Source organism: Canis lupus, chromosome X (genome assembly GCF_011100685.1).
Source record: "Canis lupus familiaris isolate Mischka breed German Shepherd chromosome X, alternate assembly UU_Cfam_GSD_1.0, whole genome shotgun sequence".
Classification (NCBI taxonomy): Eukaryota; Metazoa; Chordata; class Mammalia; order Carnivora; family Canidae; genus Canis; species Canis lupus.
The window spans coordinates 76,327,980-76,340,332 of NC_049260.1; the positions used below are offsets into that span (position 1 = coordinate 76,327,980).

Sequence of the window (12,353 nt, forward strand, 5' to 3'; positions counted from 1 at the left end):
TGATGACTGGGTGATTGAAAATACTCTAAGACAAGGGTCCACTTACTAGGTCTCTAGTCTCAGCCAGTTTCCCATTGTTCTGTAATTATAGGTTTATTGGGTACAGCAAAAATCAAAGCAAAGGCAGAGGGAAACTCCTTTGGATTCATGTAGGTTAGTGTGAGTAGACTACTGGGGATTCTGGGGTTAGAATGGTATAAACATAAAGCCACCCCCACACCTGTGTATGTGCAGAGTGAAACCTGTAGCAGGGTCTCCACAGAAAATGGAAAGCCAAGGAAACAGGCCATATTCATCAGAGGATGGAAAAGAGAGTTTAATTTTGAATACACTATAATGAATGTCACTCAGATTTTATTAGGGGATAAAGAAGAAAGTCTGAGAAAAAACAAAAGGGCTATTTGGATCCCTAAGCAGCACTGGGGGAGTACTCGCTTGGATTAAGAATAACTACAAAGCAGGAAGGGCATTCTCCACATTTCTGAAAGGGCAAAATGGGAATTCAGATCATTGATGGTTCAAGAGAAATCAGTAGGTCTTTGTCACCTTTAGTACTCTAGCACATCAGTAGTGGTGGGGACCAGCACAGGGAGCCAAAAGGAAGGGAGAAGGGGAAAGAGTGCTTAGCAGTCAAGGCATTATCTAGAGAAGGGAGACACAGAAGCCTAAGTATAGAAAGGTGTCACCCAGGGGTGCCTAGGTGGCTCAGTCAGGTGTCTGACCAGCTAAGGCTCCAGGGGTGGAGCCCCATGCTGGGCTCCCTGTTCAGCAGGGAGTCTACTTACTTGTCCCTCTGCCCCTCCCCGTTTGTACTCTCTCTCAAACAAATACAATCTTAAAAAAAAAGGTGTCACCCACTTGGCATTTAGACTTGATGATAGACATACTTTTTGGGCCCTTCTCTAAATATGAAGAGCACCTAGAGAGTGTGCATGTTATCTTCATTCATAGATTAATAGGCTGACTATAAAGAAACATATCTGTAATAATGACCAGGTTCGTGCTTCCAAGTAAGAGATTATATTATAAGAGGTAATAGAAGATTCATGTGTCTTTAAATTGTGTCTGAAGCATTTAATGATTGTCTCCATTCCCTTTATAAGTCAATTGGCAAGTTCTTTGCCTCTTACTTTTTGCCTGACATGTATAATACATATGTATTCATTTTGGAAAAATGAGAAAAAATAAGTAATCAAGAAAAGTTAAAGAAGAAACATTCTGATACACACACATATATTATGCATGCTTTTAAATGAGATAGTGTATTTATAGACTGGTTTTTAAACTGCTTTATTACCTTCACACTATGTACTAAACATCTTTCCATGCAAGTTGGTGAAACTCCCCCGCTGACAGAAAAACTTTCAGACTAAGTCAAATGAATTCTCCAATCAGAAAAATTACAGAACATCACAGATTCACAGTAAAGGGTACATAAAGAAAATGCAACTTTGGGAGGCAGGGAGTTTATTATTACTAACCTCAGCATTCAAGGCATAAGGCAAAACTCATCATGATGGTCATGGTGAGGGGGATCCCCTATAAGAATGCGCAAACTGTACCTCAACTGAAGCTCCCTAATTTTCCTCCTTAGCTCTCTCATCTCCTCCATGAACCGTTCCATATCATCTGCATCTCCATCTATCATGTCAAGGTTATTGACAAGCCTATTGGGCATATCCTCTCTCACATCATGGGCAGGCGGGGCCCAATCGGCTCTAATATTTTCTCCAGGCTCCTGGCCTTCACCACCTTCCAAAGGGTGGGCTTCTTCATTCTGCATTGGAGCCTGCTCCTCTCCTTTGCTTTCCTGGGGGACATTTTCCATGTTGAGATTTTTTTCCTGCTTACTCTTCCTAGGAGATAAAAAGCAAGAAAAAGGATGTAATACTTTGTAACAACAGGAGTCAGAGCTCTGTCAGAAAAGGTTTTCTCTCATCTGAGAAACTTCGTGCACCCTCTAGGGGACGCCCCAGACCCAGCCCAGCTCCAAAGCTCACCATTTTCCCCATCAATTTTTCCTTAGGCCACTCCTTGCACCTCTTGCACTTTAACTCCGGCTGGAAGGGCAGTGAGTTTCCCAGATTCTGTCATGATCCCCGATAAACCCTAAACCAGAGGACCCCAAGCAGCCACTTACCTGCAGGCTCAGAAGTAGTCGTTTTCTCTTTGCTTTGAAATCTGCTGCACCAACGGACCCAGAGACCTGCAGACAAAAATGCGACGATGGCCAGGACTGTTCACTTGATTAAAGGACCAGTATTGGGGGGCACCTGCTCTGTTGCTGATTTAGGAATCCGTTAATCAAAGGTTGCCACCTTCTCTTTTTCCTCCATCCTGTATCACGGTTTCTTCTCCTGTCCTGCAATGCACTACTCCGCCCTCCAGAAATAGGCATTGTAATCAAAGATTATTATTTCCAACCAGTTTCACCTCTTCTTTAGGCCCCTTTACCTCCGCCTCAGCCCTCCCGTCACCTGATTAGCATTTCTTGAATGCAAATGGACAACTTGCTGGGCAGGGGAGTCAAAACAGCTTGCTGGATGGTGACCTGGTTTATTTATAAAAAATTTCAATGTAGTTGGGGCCCATTAGACTTTCTGGAACTCACCCTCCTTTCACTGCCCACCATTTTATGAATCAAAATGGACGAAGAGCGAAGAGGTAGCGTGGGTATTGCAAACCTGGACCCGCTGATGTCTAAGCGCTTTGTCTTGCTTACCCCAGGGTCCGCAGGCAGCGCCCAGGCTTACACCTTTCTTGCTCCCGACCAGATCCCTGAGTCAGAAAGCTTCCTCTCGATTACCTCCTCCGCAGAAGGGAAGTGTTTCCCGGACCTAATCCCTGTCCATATCCTCTGCAGCAACCATCATCTCCACCCCCTCCCCCCCGTTTGCCGCAGCCCACCATTTCCCGCTCCAAAATGGACGGAGGTGGAGAACCGATTCCGGAACCGAGGCCTAGACCCGTGGCGGAGTCCGTCATCCCCAGGGTCAATGGTTGCAACCCCGTCCCGTCGCCCTGCAACAATCAGGCTTTTTCCTCGCTGTCCCCTGCCCTGGCTCTTCCCTTCCAGACGCCGGATCGCCCAAGAGATCTGCACTCCTAGGACATCCTAACTGGTACCCATTTCCAACTCTTGGCCCCTCTCGATCTCCTCCCACCAAGCCGTCCATTTCTTGCACCATATAAATGGGTATTGGGTAAAAAGGTCGAGAGAATCCAATCCCTCTCCGGTCTTAGCCCTCTGCCACCCCAGTCAGCGCCCACTAACCTGCAACCGATCAGGGTCAGCTTCTACGACTTCCTCCTTCCCGGTGCTACAGGCTCGCCTGCCTTCAAGGCAATAGCGTGCCGGCGCACAGCCACAAAGGACAACCAGACTGCAACTAGGAGGAGACGCTAACCCACGCGTCAGCTCCAGGTCTCGTAAGGGCCACGTCACTCTGAGCTCAGATACCCAATTATGGTTCCCACCTGCATTGCGGCAAGAGGGTGGGGGCGGGAGTGTGGGCGGGGCCACCTTTTTCTTCATCCCTGCCTTCTCCCCACTACAACCCATCTCTATGTTTTTTTCCTGTTTAGAAGTCTTTAAAACCAAATGCATCATGATATTTTGTAGTTTATATTTGCCTTTCCCCTGATTTCTGCTGCAGCTTTGAAATAATTCTTTTTTAAACCTTTAATTGCCCACTTCTCTCCTGTCCAACTCCCCAGCAAATAAAACCCAAAATTACCCTTAACAGCAATGGAAGGAAGTCTGGAAAATACACAGAAAGTGACATAATTATTTTTTACTTTATTTCCGTTTATTTTATTTTTTTAAGGGAAAGGATGATTAATTTTTTTGTTTCCCATTAGCATGCATTCCATTTTTGGTTGTTATAATTAGACAATACAATTATTTTCAGTTGAAAAGTAGGATTCGAGTTGTAAAGTCTTGATAACCTCCTTCTCCTGCAGAATCACCCTAATAGTACAGACCCTTCAGACATCATCTCCCTTTTAAGGACTTTAAATTAAAAACCTAAGCTGATGGTTGCCTTTGTGAAGGGTCTCTGTGAGGTCTTCCCAGGAGGTGAGGCTCTGAGTCTTGCTGGTGGATTTTCCTATCTGGAGAGCCTGTGACAAACTTACGGTCTCTCCTAAATTATATTACTGCAAATTCACTTTACAAAACTCTACCATGGCCTCTAAAATAGAACAGCACTGAGGTCTTCCAACGATCCAGAATAATAATTTGGGAAAGTTATGCTGACAGATACAGAGTATTGTGAAGCTATAATATTAACACAATAGTATGGCAGAATAGGGATCCCTGGGTGGCGCAGTGGTTTAGCGCCTGCCTTTGGCCCAGGGCGCGATGCTGGAGACCCGGGATCGAATCCCACGTCGGGCTTCCGGTGCATGGAGCCTGCTTCTCCCTCTGCCTGTGTCTCTGCCTCACTCTCTCTCTGTGTGACTATCATAAATAAATAAAAATTTAAAAAAAAACAATATTATGGCAGAATAAATATAGAACAAATAAATAGTAGAGAAGGCCATTATCAATCCCAAATATGGAGAAATATTAGAAATCTGATTGAAATACTTGGAATTAGCAGGGAGAGGTTAGATTACTGAAGGAATGGTGCTGAGATCATTGGTCAGCTATTCAGAAAAAATATTGAAGTGTCTTTTTCCTGTTAAATACAGACATGAAATATCTAGATTAAAGGACGTGAAACCATTGAAAATAGTATATAACAAATGTTATTTTGTATATAATCCTAGGATGAAAACGTTCATTAAAAATATAGCACCAGGGGCGCCTGGGTGGCTCAGTTGATTAAGCGTCTGTCTTCAGCTCAGGTCGTGATTTCAGGGTCCTGGGATTGAGCCAGGTGTGGAGCTCCCTGCTCAGTGGGGAGCTTGCTTCTCTCTCTCCTCCCTGTTTTTGCTCTCTCTCTGTCACGATTTCTGTCTCACTCAAATAAATAATTTAATTAATTAAAAAATGTATAGCACCAGAGTCAGACATGGCCAAAGGCAACTGGCTCAATCCTGCTGGGGACCCTCTAAGTTTAAAGCATGTAGAACGCCCCTCAGAATTATCCCATTTAGTGATGGGAAACTGGAGTGTTTATCCACAGGCCTGGGTTATTTATTGGTAGATATTACCCTGAGGAATGTTAACATCTCTGACAGTTCAAGGTTGTCCTAAGCCTGGGTTGAGCAAGCTCCCAAGATACCATAAAAAGTCCTCGGTAAAATTAGTAAAATTAAATACAGACAAAGTAGAAGGACAATATAAGATTTATTCCAGCCTCAAGAAATGTACTATTTGGGATCCCTGGGTGGCGCAGCGGTTTGGCACCTGCCTTTGGCCCACGGCGCGATCCTGGAGACCCGGGATCGAATCCCACGTCGGGCTCCCGGTCCATGGAGCCTGCTTCTCCCTCTGCCTGTGTCTCTGCCTTTTTCTCTCTCTCCCTGTGACTATCATAAATAAATAAAAAAAATTTTTTTAAAAAAGAAATGTACTATTCACATTTTACTCCAATTCAGTCCAAATATTTTCCTTTCAAATGAAGATAATACAGACACATCCATTCCAATATTTATGTACTTTTGGGCTATTTGTAGATTTCACTATGAGAAACAAAGTTGACTGAACTTCTTTATACATAGTTTTTAAAATACTGATATTTATTAAATTAAATTCCTAGGACTGTCCTTGAGATGACTATGGATGCTTTCCGTTGTCATAGAAATCAGTCTCGAAAAATATTATCTCAATTTGGCATCTGCAATGTATGAACATTCTGTTTCCTTATGAGTCCACAAACACTGAGTATTACCTGGTTTATTGTATTTTTAAAATTTTGATTTTTGTTTTTCTTTTTTCACTTATTTTATTTGACTTGTGATGAGCATAGCATAACATATAGAGAAGTTGGATCACTATATTGTACACCTGAAATTAAAGTAATATTGTGTGTCAACTATATTCAAAAAAATAAAATTGTTGTCATGGTCACCAGGTAATGTTTTCTAAACCTGCTACATCATAACATATACCTGAGATGAAGATTCCCAGACTCTTCTCTGAATATTCTACTTCAATAAATTGGAGCCAGATCTGGGAACCTGTATTTATATTTGTTATATAATTATTTTTTTTAAAAAGATTTATTTATCTGAGACAGAGAGAGGAGAAAGAGAGTGTGCGAGCATGCTGGGAGAGAGGGGAGGAGCAGAGGGAGAGAGAGAGAGACTCCTACACAGACTCCCCACTGATCATGGAACCTGAAGTAGGGCTCAATTTCATGACCCCAATACAAGGACCTGAGCTGAAATCAGGTACTCAACTGACTAAGCCACCCAGATGTCCCACAGTTCTTAACATCAGGTAGGTTTGGGAATCTTGTCATAGGCAAAAAACCAAAACTAAACAAAAAACTTTCCATTATTATCCAAGTGGTCCTTTTTTTTTAAAAAAAAAAGAACATTATTATGAAATAATTTCAAAGTTACAGAATGATATTAGAATGATATTAAAAATAGCACAAAGAAGCCCCAAAAGACCTTAACTATATTCCCCACTTGTTAACATTTTGCTACATTTGCTTTATTATTTTCTCTTCATGTAGGACACATTTTTTTCTGAAGCATTTGTGTCAGTTGAAGATTAAATGATCATTTAAAATTACTTAGTTCTGGGATCCCTGGGTGGCGCAGCGGTTTGGCGCCTGCCTTTGGCCCAGGGTGCGATCCTGGAGACTCGGGATCGAATCCCATGTCGGGCTCCCGGTGCATGGAGCCTGCTTCTCCCATGTCGGGCTCCCGGTGCATGGAGCCTGCTTCTCCCTCCGCCTGTGTCTCTGCCTCTCTCTCTCTCACTGTGTGCCTATCATAAATAAATAAAAAATAAAATAAAATTACTTAGTTCGATTAGTTTCATATAAAATTTTCTGAAAAAAAGTTTACTTTTTGTCTTTGGAGTTTCCTTATATAAAATTCGAAATATATATAAACTCATAATATATAAAGATAAATATTTTAGTATATGGTCTTATTAATGTTCTCTACAAACCATTACATTCATATAATTTATTTATGTTTCTATTTTAATGTAACAGTATACCAAAATTATTTTCAGGTTAGTTACAATTAAAACACTCTACCCATTTTTGGTGTTTCAAGAGTGCTTAAATTATCTTAATTTATTTAACCAATCCATAATTGATTCATATTGGGATTATTTCCATATATTTACAGTCACTGATATTGTTTCAATAATGTATATATTCAAATTACTCTCAAAAGTATTATCTGTTCACACCCTTACAGGCTGTAATCAATCATATGAAATTTTGAATCATACAAAACAAGGTTGAGAGAATAAAGCATACATCCATGCTTTATACTATATATAGTTTGAAAAAATATATAAAAAAATATATAAAAAAAAGAAAAAATATATAAACATATTTATATACATACAAGCACATAGAGTAATTTTTATGTATTTTAAATGCATTTGTATATGCGTATAAATACATACATATATGCATATATATACAAACACATAACCTGATTTTATTTCAAATCTCCTGTTTTTGAAATTCATCTATGTTGATGTATAGATATATTTGGGTCTTTTTTTACATCAGTACAGTATTCTACTGTATAATTGTATTGTTCATTTTTGTGCTTTCTTGTTGCACATTTAGATTTTTTCCCTTTTTTCTGTTACAAGCAGAGATTCAGGAAACATCCTTGTCATGACTCCTTTGCTCTTCCTTCACTAGAACAGTAAAATTTTATATTTGTTCTGTTTATCATTTTTAGGATTGTTTTTTATAAGCCTGATCGACCAGGATTTCTCAAAACTACCCTTTCTTGGGTGGCATCCGAGATATGTAAATGATGCCTAGATATACAAGTTTGTCTTCTGGAGGTTTTAATTTAGAACATCTGGAATAGGACATGACAGTTTGTGCTTTAGGAAGTACCGCAGATAATTTATAAGATCAGGTAACTTTGGGAACCCTTTAATGAATTTTAAAAAAATATTTCTTTAATTTGATTTATTTTCTTTAATTCTTAGCTTTGTTCAGCATCTATTCCTAAATATCTTCATTGTCTTTAATGATTGTGTTTTTAAAAATGTAGTAATAGAGATATATGTAATGTAGAAAGTGAATGAGTTTGCTATATATCTTTCAGGAAGTTTATTCTGTATGTATTTATGTAACTTAGCTCAAGTAAGGATGAAATAATACTTAAAATTGTTCTTTAATATTTAGGATGTTACTTAGCTTCTTCTTTTTTTTCTTTTTACAGATTTTATTAATTTATTCATGAGAGACACAGAGAGAGGCAGAGACACAGGAAGAGGGAGAAGCAGGCTCCATGCAGGGAGCCCAACACCGGACTCGATTCCAAGTCTCCAGGATCACGCCCTAGACTGAAGATGGCGCTAAACCGCTGAGCCACCTGGGCTGCCCCTGTTACTTAGCTTCTAAAGAGAGTGCACTTAACAAAAATTTAAGTTGACAGGAAAAGTTTCAAACTGAATACATCTAAGTTTTATGTAAAAGCAAACAATTTTGGTAAACCCTGAAATTGGTACACACACGCATCCCTCATTGATCTATAATTTCCGTTTCTTCTGTTTTGTCTGTTCTTTTTAAAAATATTTTTTTAATTTTAGTAATTGTTTTCCAAAAATAAGAGTTAATCCAATTTGATGTATACCATTGGAAATCATTTTCTATGCATATACCTATGTAAAGGAAAACTTTATTAAATCTGGGAAGAAGGGATCCCTGAGTGGCTCAGCGGTTTGGTGTCTGCCTTTAGCCCAGGTCATGATCCTGGAGACCCAGGATCAAGTCCCACATCGGGCTCCCTACATGGAGTCTGCTTCTCTCTCTGCCTGTGTCTCTGACTCTGTGTGTGTGTGTGTGTCTCATGAATAAATAAATAAAGTCTTAAAAAAATAAATCTGGGAAGAATTACATCATAAATGTGAGTTTCTCCTTTAAGGATGGTTCAAAATTATGCTTAACAGCAAATTAAAGTTTGAAGAAGAATGATGTTTTAGAGTTACTACATTTTTCCCATTTACTCTGAACAAGAAACTTTTGTTCACCATTCAACTACTTTTTTAAAAAAATGAGTACAAAGTTTTTCTAATGCTAAAAATTGTAAAGATTTCATGGTCATAAGATTATTTCTCTTTTTGTTATTTAAAATGTTTAAAAATATTTGAAACATTATAGTGTAGCATGAGTCATGCAGTAATGATTAATGGAAAAATTATTGTTTTAAAAATTATATCAGCTGATGTAACACATTGCTCTGTTAATCTTAGTAAGGTTTGTTAAACAAAGCTTTGTACTGAAATGTTACTAAAACTGTTTTTCTTGATAATATTAGTAAGAATAGTTTAAGACAAATCTCCCTTCTTCAGTAGAAATAAAGATGATTCAAATGGCTTTTCTAATCTTAGACACATTAGAGAAGCTGTTTGCTTTATTAAAATGTTATTTAAAATAACATTATATATACACATATTTTAATTGAACCATATATACTTTTCTTAGACTTGCTTTTTTTTAACCTAGCAGTATATTTAGACATATTTCCATGTCAGTAAATACAGTAAAAACCTGTATTAGTTTCCTATTGCTCTGTAACAGATTTCCACAAACTTAGAGGCATATACAACAAAATATACTATCTTAGAGTTTACAGGGGTCAGAAATCAGGCACAGCATGGCTAGGTTCTCTTCTCAGACAATAACAAGACTGAAATCAGGTGATCGCTTGCTGTGTCCTCACCTAGTAGCACACCGAGAGGGGGAAAAAAACTACTTTCAAGCACATTTTTGTTACTGGCAGAAATCAGTTCCTTGGGAATGTAAGAATAGGGTCCTGCTTTTTAAAATTTATTTATTTATTTATTCAAGAGAGAGAGAGAGAAAGAGAGAGAGACAGGCTCCATGCTGGGAGCCCAACGTGGGACTCGATCCCAGGACTCCAGGATCACACCCCGGTCCAAAGGCACGCGCCAAACTGCTGAGCCACCCAGGGATCCCCAGGTCTTGCTTTTCTTACTAGCTATGCCAAGGATGGCTCTTAGCAACTAGAGGTTGTTCTGATATTCTTTCACATGGTACCCTTAATCCCAGCAAGAGAGAGCCACTCTTACTTTAAATCCGTCTTACACTTAGAATTTCTCTAACTTCCACTTCTGCACCCACCTGGAGAAAATAGTCTACTTTTCAATGGCATGCATGATTAAATCAAATCCACCCAGATAATATCAACATTTTAAGGTCAACTCATTTGGGACTTCAATTACATGTACAAAATTGAGAAATGAGTGGGAAATATCAGAGAGGGTGACAAATCATGAGACTCCTAACTCTGGGAAATGAACAAGGGGTAGTGGAAGGGGAGGTGGGTGGTGCAATGGGGTGACTGGGTGACAGACACTGAGGGGGGCACTTGACGGGATGAGCACTGGGTGTTATACTGTATCTTGGCAAATCGAACTCCAATAAAAGAATATACAAAAACAAATCAAAAACAACAAAAAAACCCACAAAAATCAATAAAAAGAAACAGAGAAACCAATAAATGAACAAAAATTTATAAACTCGATTGCATAGAATAAAGCAATATGAAAATTAAAAATTAAAAAATAAATTAATTAAAAAATAAAAAGAAAGCTTGGTCGAATTTCCACCATAACTGAAGCTCACATTTTTGAGCACTCTATGATTAGTAGACGTGGTTACATGGTGGGAGGAGATGGGGGCTCTGTGTTGGTCTTCTGAGAGAGAGGTCCACTGTGCTGGCTTACAATTAGACCTGCCCTGTAGTGGGGTTTGGTTTAAGTGACTCTAGCCTCCCCTGGAGGTTCTGTGTTTCTCTCTGAAGTCCTGGTGGGTGGGCAGGGGTGGGGTGGTGGTGGAAGATGGTGTCACCCTGCTCTCTCATCCCTGGGAAGGGGAACCCTGTTCAAGAAGCTCTCACAGAAAACTGAACTATCTCCTCTCCTATGTCCCAGGCTTTCATCCGATCCCTACCCTCAACCTGTCTTGAGCCCAGGCATTCTAAATTCTTGGCACCACAGTTCTGTGTTTTAGCTCTCATTGGGACTGGGATTCAAAACTCCAAATCTAAAGGGCCCAGCAAGGTGAGAGCCTTGCAGAGCTGCACCTGGCACCATACTGTCCCAGAAGAGCAATTGCATGCCTGCATAGATGGAGTCTAAGCTGAAGCACAGCAAAAAGCTGTGGCCATGTTATTTGCTCTCTGGGAGTGCATCTGTCTCTTACTGTTGAATAGCTACTCAATGATGCCTGGAGGGCCTTTTGTCCTTGGAGAGGCAAAATACCCTCTTCCAATGTACCCCAGGAAGGGGAGTGATGTGTTCCAGTGTGACCAGAGGATCCCCACCACGGTGTATTGTGCAAAGCCTATGTGCTGATCTCTCTCTCATTCTCTCTGATTTCACTCTGCAAAAAAGTCCCTCTCCCCTTCCCAGCATGGCAGCTTTTGTATCCCCCAATTCATGGCTTTGAAGCTCATATATGCCATATTTTCTCCCTCCCATTGTGCACATTGTTTTCTTAATCCTCGGATCAATTTCCTAGTTGTTCAAAATGGTTTGATGTTGATCTAGCTGTGTTTGAGGGATGAGGCAAGTGCAGGGTCCCTCTACAACTCCCTGAAAGTTCTCTTCTTTTTAAATGTATATATTTTTAGCTATTATTTTCCCTCTGAGCACTGCTTTAGCTGCATCCTATAAATTTTCTATGTTGTGTTCTTGTTTTCATTTTCTTCAAAGTATTTTCTAATTGCACGTGTGATTTCTTCTTTGTTCCATTGGCTGTTTGTGAATGCACCTGAATTTCTTCATGTTTGCAAATTTTTCAGGTTTCCTTCTGTTATTGATTTATAGTTTTATCCATTACTATTGGAAAAGATATTTTAGTATGATTTTAATCTTTTTAAATGTATTGGGACTTGTTTATATCCTAATATATGGTCTATCCTTGGTGATGTTCCATGTATACTTGAGAAGAATATGTATTCTGGTGTGTTTGGGTTAGAGTATGCTATGTATGCCTGTTTGGCATACTTGGCTTATGGTGTTGTTCACATCCTCTGTTTCCTTATCAATCTTCTGTGTGCTTGTGCTATCCATTAATGGAAGTGAAGTATTGAATACTCTATTATTTTTAAACTATTCCTTTATTTTTTTTAAACTATTCCTTTAATAATCAGCTTTCCCTTTTTATATTTTGGGGCTCTGTTGTAGGTATATATATGTTTATTATATCTACTTAAAA

The 12,353-nt window shown here is 39.4% G+C and overlaps 1 protein-coding gene across 2 annotated transcripts; it reads right to left on the minus strand.

Annotated features, from left to right (window-relative positions):
* Nucleotides 1-337: 337 nt before the first annotated feature.
* On the minus strand, nucleotides 338-3,467 carry BEX5 (brain expressed X-linked 5). Of its 2 annotated transcripts, none has more exons than XM_038587915.1 (3): nucleotides 3,275-3,467; nucleotides 2,141-2,206; nucleotides 338-1,856 (listed from the first exon to the last, which is right to left on the minus strand). In XM_038587915.1, the coding sequence occupies exon 3, from the start codon at nucleotides 1,826-1,828 to the stop codon at nucleotides 1,490-1,492; it is 339 nt and encodes a 112-aa protein (XP_038443843.1). In that variant the 5' UTR covers nucleotides 1,829-1,856; nucleotides 2,141-2,206; nucleotides 3,275-3,467; the 3' UTR covers nucleotides 338-1,489. The 2 variants fall into 2 exon arrangements, with proteins under 2 accessions (XP_038443843.1, XP_038443844.1); XM_038587916.1 differs by lacking the exon at nucleotides 3,275-3,467 and adding an exon at nucleotides 2,723-2,838.
* Between the last annotated feature and the right edge of the window lie 8,886 nt (nucleotides 3,468-12,353).

Coding starts and splice junctions, on each gene's coding strand:
- BEX5 (XM_038587915.1), bottom strand. CDS start 1,828: ATGGAAAATGTCCCCCAGGAAAGCAAAGGAGAGGAGCAGGCTCCAATG.